This window comes from Branchiostoma floridae, unplaced genomic scaffold, assembly GCF_000003815.2.
Source record: "Branchiostoma floridae strain S238N-H82 unplaced genomic scaffold, Bfl_VNyyK Sc7u5tJ_306, whole genome shotgun sequence".
NCBI lineage: Eukaryota > Metazoa > Chordata > Leptocardii > Amphioxiformes > Branchiostomatidae > Branchiostoma > Branchiostoma floridae.
In genome coordinates this window covers 48446-60512 of record NW_023365801.1, presented here as the reverse complement: position 1 = coordinate 60512, position 12067 = coordinate 48446, and the positions used below count along the sequence as shown (strand labels likewise).

The 12067-nt window shown below is 40.0% G+C and overlaps 1 protein-coding gene across 1 annotated transcript in view; it reads right to left on the bottom strand.

Annotated features, from left to right (window-relative positions):
- Positions 1–1696: 1696 nt before the first annotated feature.
- The window catches only part of LOC118408654 (neuropeptide FF receptor 2-like), an 18421-nt gene continuing 8050 nt past the window's right edge, over positions 1697–12067 (bottom strand). The window contains exons 2-5 of the mRNA XM_035809510.1: positions 5572–5671; positions 4431–4635; positions 2507–2656; positions 1697–2230 (exon numbers count right to left, since the gene is read on the bottom strand). Coding sequence (XP_035665403.1) covers positions 1697–2230; positions 2507–2656; positions 4431–4635; positions 5572–5671 — 989 coding nt within the window. The remainder of the gene's footprint in view (positions 2231–2506; positions 2657–4430; positions 4636–5571; positions 5672–12067) is intronic.

Below are 12067 nucleotides of genomic sequence, written 5' to 3'. Positions count from 1 at the left end.
TCTGATCATATAATCTGTTCATTTTCCAATAGGTCCAATATCCGGTCCACCGAATTTTTTCAGGTCAGGTTTTTCTGGACCCGTCCAATAAGAAAAAATGGTTTTGTACCGGTACACCGTACCGGTACCCACCCCTATACATGTATATAGGACTTTCGCAATTGATTTATCTAATGGTCTAGTATGGCTGATAGTCTTCTGAGCCAAAATCACATATATTGTATGTGTGTTAACACTTCATCATTGTTTATGGAATTAAAAGACAAAATATAGATATGAATAAAAATGCTATTAAACTCAGCACAGTTATTTAGCATATTCTAATGCAATTTGCAAATGTTTGTAAGGACAGCATATCGTCTCTTTAAAGTTTCATACTTACTTCAAGTAAGCTAAATGACCACGTTGCCAGACAACATACATCACAAATCACATTTTATTTCTATTCCATATCTGTTTGAATATTTTTGTCACAAATCATACACACGGTACACAACTACATTTGAAATACATTACAGCAAAGAAAATGCTTTAGTCATAACATGCAGAAGTAGCTCACGTAGCAAAGTCAAGTTATGAAATACACGTTATAAGACTACAATAGTTCAACATCAACTGATCAGTATTTCTCTAAACTTTGACATCTTTTTTCCAGTTTTCAACCTCCAAAGTAATCTGAACTTTAAAAAGTCTACATAAAGTCATATGTCAACAAATTTATACAACATAACAAAATATTGACATCATTCTCAATATGATTTTAGAATCAATTTACCATCGATAATGTTTCATCTGTATACAGATATTCCATACACTTTGACATAAGTATCCAAATAACACGATAGTTACTTACACCAAGTATATAGCCTGGCTTACTCTACAATCACTAGGTCTAAACTATCCATTTATATTATGTAATTGTGTTCTACGTTATTGGCACTGCGTGTATAAGCCGATTCTTTTTTTACAGGCACAAAAACAATTCAAACACATTTAATAAGTTGACAAGAAATAGTGGTCGAAGACCATATTATGATCCAAAATACAATGCATGAGGTATAGTCATATGAAAAAGGGTTCAACATATTCATGAAATGAAATTCAATATGAATGTGTTACTAATTTTGATAAATTGATTCATAGATGGATATGTCACGAGCATGTCTGCGACTGAAGATAAGAAGAATCGAGCACTAATTATTCTAAATATACATCTAGACATGTAGGTGTTAAATCATTAACTTGTCCAATCACATAAAAGTATTAGAGTAGAATCCACCACGTTACAAAAAAAGCAATACTTTACTTACTAACATTTTAAGAAGAACTTCCAGATAATACAGACCAAAGCTGCGGCAGCTTGTGCTATCACTATCAGCAATCATAACCAGCAGTATAGCTTTAGTAGCCGCACTGGACTGACACTGCTTTTCAGTCTTCTGAAATTACTGACATTTTTACATTCACGAACAGTTTTTCATTATGAAAATGATCATGATAATCATTATATAGATAGTAATTGATTGCCATTATACGTGCAAGATAGCAAGTTTCCCATTTCTGTTGACTGTACGATGGCTGAGATAATTATGTTCGGAATGATGTTGCGGGGCCAAATGTAATTGTCATTTGGTTATACGTTTGACTTCTCCGTATTACTAAGACTTTCGTCACCTCGTCACGTTGTGTCACCGCGTTACATCCTCGTCTCCGTCATGTTGACAATTTCATTCTCTTGCGACATCTCTTCGACAGCCTCATTGCTACCGGTGATACCGTTCATATTGCTCGGGGGAGAAAACTTTCTGCGCCGACTGTCGCGCTGGACAGTACGAAGCGACCGTGTCAACCCGTTTCCCGTGGACGCCATCTCGATTTTCACTTTATAGGTACGGCCACTTGCCGGGCGGCCGTTTCCTCTCAGTTCCTTCCCACTGGTACCGCCGCTGTCTTCAAGTGGAAAGGCGGCACCGCAGAGACTTTCGAAACTGCGTCTGAAGTTGGTGTTGAAGTAGCCATAGACGATGGGGTTGATGGAGCTGTTGAAGTAGAGGAGCCAGTGCGCTATCGGGAACATGTAGGCGTACAGAAAGCTGCGCTGCCAGATGGTCATCTTGTGGCGCTTGAAGGAGTCGATGAGGAGGCAGGCGTGGATGGGGAGCCAGCACACAGCGAACAGCACCAGGACGGTGATCAGCATTTTGATCACACGGACTCTCTTCTTGGACACCTGAAATAGCAAATCCCAACGACTGTTGTCAACGGGAACATTATTCTGAGCATGTCCACTAAGCACGATACATGGAACTGTTACGAGCACGCAACCAGAAAGACGCGTGAAATACTGCGTTTTGTGTGTGTAACGTTATGCGTGTGTGCGCGTGTGTGTATACGTTTTGTGTTTGTGGCTGTGTGTGTGTGTGTGTGTCACTGTGTGTGTGTGTGTGTGTTTGTGCATGCGTTTATTGTTTGTGTTCATCCAATAAACAGAGGTGCAAAACACTACCTGCGTCAGGTTGGACATCTTGGATGATCGGCTGGAGGCCATAGCGGGGTTGGGCTTGTACCAGATGCGGAAGGAGATCCGGATGTACAGGTACACGTTAATCAGCAGAGGTCCGATGTAGATGACGATAAACAGCATGACTGTGTAGGCCTACATGTAGAATCAACAATAACAAATTTGTCTTGTCATTCGTTATCTCCATAGAAAATGAAGATAATAGTTTTTGTTGTTGTTTGTCGATGTGTATGTGTTTTCTTAGCAGCAGCTTAATAAGAATTTTAAAGGAACGTTCAAGGTCGAGTTTGAGCCTCCTGGCAACTATACTTGGTACTGCATCAGAAACGGTACTATGATATATAATGACATGCGTGCATACTTAGGTCTTGCTAACTACAAATGGCTTGGCTAACGGAAGCGGTATCGAGACGTCACGCGTTCTATTCCTAAAATTGACTAGACGTTGTGTTCTGGGAAAACTACTAAATACCACCTTCATCACTCCACTTGGGTGTAAATGGGTATGTAAATTCGGTTAGGGAGGTAAAAAGCCGTGGAAGAAGTGGGATGGGCCTTTCTATACCTGTACCATTCCCAAGATAAAGTGAATTAACAACCTGCTAACAGCATAACAGTTGGGAATGTTTACCTTTAAAGTTCATTTACCCGATCGGGGCTGTAACAAATTGATGAATTTCGATTACTGGGATGGGCTTACACAGAGTTCCTAAGACACATACTTGGTGTTTCTTTTCAGTTGCTCTGTTAACTATTCCGCCCATCCACCAGGCGACATATGAAAATGTCCCACGATAGAGGATAAAAAGTTATGTCAGGTATATCCTCCTGTTTCATTCTCGATTTGATATTTGAGGGAATAAGCAGTTGGAGATAACGGCTTCAAAAATATTTAGAGGGTAGGAATTTAGGAAATGACAAATGGATATTTCCTGTCTACCTGCGGCTGGATTTTGCAAGTGTCTGCATCTCTAACTTCGACTTTAGTCGTAGTTTGGTCATTTGTAGCGGTACATAATTAAATAACAGTCATCGATTCAAGTCTTTATCAATACGCTTTGTGCCCTGAAATTAATTCTGAAACGATTGCTCTGGACGTCTATAAATTTAAACTCATTTTGACGGTTGTGTTGTACGTATTCTCCCAAAAATCAAGACTGCCGGTTTTATATTACCTGCAAGTGAGCTAAGAGGGATATGCCGAATTATTTAATGCTTCTACATATACAGCATCACACCAGTTATGGAAACTTTGTCCTCACTGTACCTGAGTCCGTAGCAGATTGATGGATTTGGATCACTGAACTATAGACAGTACGCTCCAACTGGGCGGTAATACACGTAATCAGCCATCTCGGGACCAATCTGTTAACCGCACTGGGCCTCATTACTTTTTGACGAAACGTGTGACGCACGTTTGGTGTGAAAAATTCTAGAATCCCACTCCATCTAAAACAATCAATGTTCCGGGGCACGCTATACATTTTCAGCCACGTTAATTAACAAAGATCGATCTTCTGAAGTATTCTGAGAGGAAAGTTTCCGTTTTCTGAGAGAAAAGTTTGGGTCCATCTAGAAGGTCTAAAATGAATGAATGCTAAGATTTCGAGTATTCCACAAACCATCCAATTTCTCTTCCCAGGTCAAAAACAAGAAAAATCAAACCACCAAACAACAATCATTCAATATCTTTAAGCAAACAGTAGAGAAATAAGACAACCAAATAACCAAGAAGCAAGCAGCCAACGAAACAACCAACCAACATTCTAGATCAGGCACTGACAAAAGCGAAGTATCGATTATTTAGCTTTGTTTGGGTGACTTATTTTCCTGTTGTCAAACCAGACGTTACTATCCCAGATACGCTTTCATGCTTAAGAATCATGATCTCTCTGTGAGAGGCGTGTACCTGGTTGTACTCAACAGATGGCCATTGCTCATCGCAGAACTGCATGGTCTGGTTCTGGTAGCCGGGTAGTACCTCTTCTTTGTTCTCGATCACCAACGCCTGTGGCCACATGATGAGGGCGCTGAACACCCAGATGGCAGTGATGATCTGCACAGACCGACATCTTGACATCTTCGGCTTTCGTGGATTGATGATGACCTGGAACCTGAGTGTGTAGATGGAATATCAAAGAATGGAATGTTACAAAACTGTAAAATTACCCACGTAGACCTTCTTGATACAATGCTAAGGACACATTTCTATACCGGGTCCCGGTTGGGATGTTGCGTGAACGATAACAGTGTTTATCAAGAAATGTACACAGATTACGCTGATTATTTTCCAACTATTAACACAAACCTTTTTTTGTGTTTTGTTGTCTTTGTGTATACCATACTCTTTAGTTCCCGCAATCTTTCCGGTCGGACCTCGGCTTGTAAATGTGACCCCGGGCGTTACACAACAGCAGAAGTAGTTAAAATAATTAGCGATCAAAACTATCCCCGTCCTATGTGGTCAGCCTTGTTACCAGACCATCGTGAGCGTACTGGGGTCATCTTGGTCCCCGAATGTTGCAGCCCGCCTGGACACACTTCCTGGATTCTGTTACGGGGTGGAATCCACTCAAACACCATAGCTACAACCACAGAGATTGACTGTCTAAAATGCCAAATGCTTAGGTGCAAGGCTTACTCCATTTTATGATCAGGGTCATCTAAATTCTTTATAATTTAGTTCAATGTTTTAACAACTACCATTAGACTACGCTATTGTTGTTATCCACGGTCCACCCAACATGTAAATATTCATTACATTGTTTAAAACTTATTAACAAAAAACGTATTCTACACAATAAAAGGTCTACAATCCACCATCCATTTCGGCTAAACCTAAACCGGTTCCCCACCGTGTCGTTTACAGCCTTATTTTATCAGCTAATAAACTATTGGATGTGGCATAGGTTTTGAAATGTGACTGCAAGATGTAACTTGAAGTCGGTGTCCCTTGGCGTCCGAGTACCCCCACTGCGAATTCCCTTTGAAATGTGACTGAGGAAAACCCCAAAAAGCCGTGCTCCCTCCCCATCGCGAACATGCCGCACCTGTCCACCGCTATGGCCGTAAGCGAGAAGATAGAGGCACCGACAGAGATACCCTGAACCAATGGCTGCAGCTTGCAGATGACGTCTCCAAAAGGGTTACCTGCAAAACAACACACAGCAAAAGATAAAAGGTTTGATACACATCAAAGTATGATGCCGGGGGAACAATTTTCTAAAGTATACAGAGCCAAGCGTGTCGATGTTTTCACGTGCTCAATGCACCAAGGACCATTACATGTGCAGAATGTGCCATAATGCCCATTGAAGTGCGCTATCTATATTCTTTCTCCTTTCTCTTGCACTAATTTCCATTGTCTAAAACCTTTCCCAATCTTCCTCAGACCATGTTAAAAAGTTGCTTTGCAGGAAGATCGGCTGTGGTTGGTAACTGGTCGGCGCAGTTGGCTGCTGCTGACTTGAACGTTTCAAAGTATTTTTAACATTCGAGAGTAAGAGTTAATGGGTTGGAGAAATTTGGAAGTAAGTCAGCATTTTGATCCCTACAGCGTTGGCAATCGGGTGGCAATAGGTCAGGACGTCTAGAGGTCGAAATGGTTAGGAGTGTTTAAGAGTTGACTCGAAAGCGTTCGGATCTCGGTTGGGACTACTGGAGTAGGTCATTCATACTGGTTTGCAAAATGGCTGCAAAATCTCTGGAGCATGGTTGTCCGGCATGACGTGGCCAAAAATGGTCTGAACACATCCAACTTACCGCCAACCAGAGCTCCTCCATGGAGGTTGCTCGTGCAGACGATCGTGGAAACGATCGTGTGCAAGTTTAGGAGCAAGGTCCTGAATGTGCAAGAGGGGGCTAACTTCAGTTGAAGTTCAAAGTCACCAAGTATCGCTTTCCAAGAAATGTTAACTCGCATGAAAGGACTCAAACATGCGATTAACGGCAACTCTATCGTTATCTCGGCAAGTGATCATTCGATTCTACCAGTGGGATTGCTGTTGCACAAAGTCGGCACCCAATCATTTACCCCAGCTTGCGATCAAAGGAAGAACTTGGACATGTTGTATTCGCCAGGATTTTACAGGTCATTTTCATGTCAAGCAGAGAGGTTAAATCCAATAACGACTCATTCCAAGTGGCAAGGGGCATTACTGTGGTGGGAGGAGGGATTAAACTACAAGGGTCAAGGCAAAGAGAAATTTGGGTCTGTTCCAGGGCTTTCTCTCGTTGGATTTTCTTTTGTGCTCGTTTTAAAGCTCCTTGTCAAGTGCTAGAATCGTGCTCTGTAGGAGTCTATGTATGGACGTGCTTCCCCGGTGGGAAGCCAGTTTTGCTCCTTTGATTGGTGGAGTTACGGTTACTGTTGCGGACAGGGCTACCGTTTGAGATAGGGCTAAGGTCAACCCTCATCCGACCGTATAGGGCCATTTTCTGACCCCAGGCATATATTTTTATCTGCCATAGCAACATTTTTAATCAGATAAAAAATTCCTTCCATGAATTTGTTCGTATACATGTCTTACAACACTACCAATTTTTCACTGAGTTTTGCCCATTACTTATACAATAATATTCGAAAGTTTGTGTCTGGTTCTGTGGGGTCAAAAATGGCCCCAGTCAATTATGAATCATAAATTACGTAAAATATCAAGAAATTTCAATAAAACAACAGGTATTCCTCATCATTGCTATTAGAGCAACAAGTTATAGTTGTTTAGATGAATATTTTGAAAGAAATATAGTATTTTAGTGTAAAACTCAGTTTTCGACTTTCTGCATAAATTATGATGATAAGCACTAATTACGTATGCTGTTGACAGTGAAAATGTTTCTAATTCATTGAGATGCAGTGAATATCCACGTAAAATAAAAATGAAAAGTTCGCGATCATAGACATAGCCTTAGGGAAGCCATGGGTGCAGCTTTATGGTATTTTCATGCTCGCTGAGAATTACAATTGAAACACTCCTACATAATTCACTAGCAATTGCAAACTATATAGTAAATTTTGTTCATGTTTAGTATCGGAAAGGGGATCAGAAATGCGTAAACGCTGGCGGAACCCCTTTTAAATGTCTACAGAGAACATCCTCCCAACAAACTACAGAAAATCATAACGTTTTACGATGGGAGGAAAGTACGTTTATAGATAGAAGTTCCATTACGATTAAGTACTGCCTTCCTGTTTCCGATGGGGCGAACATGATAAATCTGATTCCAAATGGACTGTGGTGATTGAAGTGGTGCATATTGTACATCATACAATATACTGCTATGTAGTAACAGCAGATCAAAATAGGTAGAACAGTCACTGGGTGCAAAATAGACTGTCGAATCACATGGTTGGATTATCAAATGATAAGACCTGCAACATAATGGATAGGTGTACCCGTGAAAGGAGTATCTATTATGTAATGATTGAAGTTTACATTTGGAATTAGCTTGTGTGCTTTGTGAGTCTGGGAGTATGCATACTTTTGCCAGAACACCTCAGTGAGGTATGGAATGATTGTGATGATATTTGAGCATCTGCATAGATCTATTGAAAACGAAAGTTGACATTCAGCTCTGGCCTCTTAGTGGCTTCTCTTGGTAATGCATCAGAAATCCCTTTTTATCGTCAGTCCTTGTTGACATTTAAGCCGATTGTGTATCAAGTGAGTCAATTTAGACAATACTATTATCTAAAATGAACTGGACAACTTTGATAATATACATACTTGTGCATACATGACCGGGCAAACGCTACAGAAATCAACCAAGAAATCAAACATCTTGTATCACCGTAGATCAGTTTGATTGGTAATTTCTTGATGCCCTAGCCGGCGCTAGCCATCACAAACCTTAGTGACATTTTAACTCCCTTCTCCTCTTCATCAATTCTAGCTATCTTCCTCCAAAATAGATGATCAATTAGCAGTGGACTATACCAATGCATTGGTTGTAGTACGGGGATGTCACCCTGTAATTATGCATTAACTGAAAACACTACTGTGGGGGCACAATCATAATGTTTTGCAAAAAATTACCAACATGCCAAAAATCAAGCAAATTGGTGCATTAACACTAAATAAAAAGTCCCCCACGGCTGTCGAACGTAATTACATATCATGAAACTGCACCCGCTTGTTAAGCTTTCCTTGGAAATTGAATCTTTGTAAAGAATAATTGCCGTGCGGAAGCCACATATTTGGATGCAAAGTATAGGTCTTTGCCTCCGGTAATGTACTTTACCAGCTTCTTAGCCGAGAGTGAATCACAAAGGAGCCTTTGATGTAATCAATGCAAACGAATTTCGTTGGCGTCGAACTGAGACCCTATCAGTTTTGTCTTGTGCTGTGACGGTTCACGATGAAAGTATCTCCTGTTGTGCGGTGGAATCAATTATTCTCGGCGGTGTGCAGCATGCGGTTGCGTGCTTAATTCAAGGTTGCGTCAACATGCTATTGGCAATGATACCATGTCCGCTATGCATAACTAACCTTTGAAAATGCAAACATGATGCGAATTCCATTGACAGCTCATGGTCAGCACAGATAATCATACTTGTCCAACTTCTTGACCGTACTGTACCAGTCTTCGTCAAAGAATGAAGCCACAGCATCTACTACATTTTTGACAAATTGGACCTGACGCAGCGAGCTGTGGATCACATGTTTGTAGCATCGTCCGTCTCTATGCAGGGACGGTTATAAGGGCCTGGACATGGTAAAGATCTCGCTGGAGAAAGTACAATTTGAGTATAGAGACGAACTTGGAGACGGATAACGTTATTAACAGCTGTCTGCAAGAGTTGAACCACAGCATGCTAAGTCACAGATCTGTAATCTGCATAGAGGAAAACGTGGTGGAGTTTTACTGGTTAGGTCGCGAGACATAGAAAAATAGAAAGCCCGATAAGAACGCCTAAAAACGTTTAAAAAAACAGCCGAAGTCTAATCTCTGCTAGGAGAGTAATGGATTCCATTCTTAACAAATATATGAAGTATACTACAGATTCTACAACGTTGAATTGTTTCCGCCCATATACATCACATGCATACAATCTCAACATATAAAAACAAAAGGTTATTGTTATCTGTCAAGAGATTTATGGTGTCCTAAGTGTATGCCAAATTGCTACGTGGTCTACTCTACACGGTACGATGTCCAGCCTCGACGTGAGAGGAAAACGAAATGACGCAGTTTCTAACCTTTTAGTAAATATGTTTACATTAATACTCGGCTGGATTCCAAAATGCCTTTGTGGTAAAACGTCACCTGATAATTAGCCTGAAGATTCAAATACTTTTTCTAACTAGTTTGATTTAAAGTACGTCAATATTTTTCCATTCAAGTTAGAAAGAAAAGTCGGTGTCTGATAGTACCCGGAGCACGCTGTATTTTTCTTACAGGAATCATACTCTGTGGATAAATGACTAAACGATTTACACCTGCTCACTACCCAGACATTAATTTCTAGAAATCTTTTTTCCCGTCAATGTAGTTCAAGAAGTAAACTTAAGATTTAGTAGACACATAAAACTTTTTAAAAAATTTTAAACAAAAGTCGTCTCCATTGCTTGAAGTTTTGATCACTCGTTGGTCGATAACGGTTGCCGCTTCAGTGGAAAAAGGTTATAAGACATATATTGAGAAAATTGACATTTGTGCTGGCATCAAGTTTCTAAACATATGAAGAGCTATACGGTGTACAAAATGCTATATATTTGCCATAAATTGCACAGAAAAAACACCTGACCATATATAGTTAAATAGAACGGTGTGAAAGAACAAAAATAGAGATGTTTTCGATTGATGTACCCTATTTGGTGTGTTCAGTCATATTAGTTCAACCCTCCCAACCACTTACAATTCATTACAAGGCAATATTTTCTGCCCATCTTCCTATTAGTTCGGAATGTCAAGAAAATGGCACCCTATAATCAAATTAGAAAGGCTTAGAGTGAAGTGAAGTAACGTGCTTAGCGTGAATAGATATTCCTGATACAAACATTTTAGTGTCCATGAAGGAGCAAGAAAAGCCAGAAATGTGTCTCTAAAAGGAAATGGAATAATGAAGAATAAATGGAAGAATGAAGAATAGTCCAAGTAAACCTTGTCAAAGGGCTAGAGAATAAGTAAAAGTGAGGTGAACAAATGACGTCAGTACATTGGCGGGTGATTCTATTTAAGACTCAATCAAAGAAAAGTGCAGCAAGCCAAATTGAATTTTGCGTACAGGTGGACCACCATTACGCTGTCTCGAAGCAATTGTAGGCCGTTGCCTCCATTCTTTTGAGATTTTTTTCTTCAAAGCAGAAATGATTCGCCGAACGTTTTCAGCTTGTGTTGCTGCTCCTGAAGTTGTAGATTATTAGGAATATATAATAATATATAGGAAATAGTTCGGGAATCGAAGGTCATGTTCGATTATGGGCTTCCTAGTGGCTATCTACTGTGCTACAGCAGAATGCTTGGTTTCGATTTCTCGCAATTTGGACATGATTGTTTAAAAAGTATGTGGCTTTTGTAACAGAAAGGGGTGAAGTTTCGACCCCCTGGCAGATATCTTAAAACGACTATGGCTAATCTTTTTTTGAGACCTTGATGTGTGTACTTAACGTTTTATTTAAAAAAAAAAATGTAAATCTTTTATTGTAGCAACTGTAACGGGGAAGAGATGGCCACTGAAAAAGTGTCTATTTATTTCAGGCACTTACACTGGAATGGGCTCGATTTTAATGTGCTTGAAATGTGGCTCTGTCATTTGAACCTGAGTCAATTATGGCAATTGGTGTAAAGTGTATTTTACAATTGCAAGAGCACAACACCAGAATCTGTCAATAATTCAACTTCGGTATCTCCCGGTCCTGGGGCAGCAGCCCTGACCAGCAGGTCACCATCCCACTGTAAATAAGTTATCTACCCACTAGGCTATCGAAGTTACCCAAGGTTAAGAGAAGGAAAGGAATTCGAAGATAAGATTGGGTTACCTGGGGTGAAGGACAGATTGGACCAATTTTTCAAAAGTCTAAGTGGTCGGTACAAGGTTAATGTAATGGCAAATCTCTCCTTTTACCCGTAAATTGCCCGTTCCACAGGACCTGTGCAAGATGTGAAAGTGCTAAATTAGATTTCTGGTCAGTTTCAGACTTTTCGGTTGTAAAGGATGGGAATTTACATTTATGTCGAACTTGTTTTCTTCCCACCATCTCCTGTTTTCGCCCAAATGAGCTGGGAGTTATTGCAGGAATGTAAGAAATGTGGATTGCAAAAGGCGAAGTTCTATCGAGAATACAAATAAATAAAGGGTTTGTGCATGTAGAAGTCCTAAGTCAGGATGGTTGATGTGTTATCAAATAATGACTAGTACCTAATTCATAATATGTAAAATAAATAACAACATGTAACATTATGTAGCATATATAATTTTATTCGGGGAGTCGATATCTTTTTATTCTATAAAGATCATGTCACTTCTAAATTCATATTTGTCTAGAACATAACAGAGGGGCATATCCTGCGTTTGCTAGAAAATGTCTTTTGCATCCATTTCGC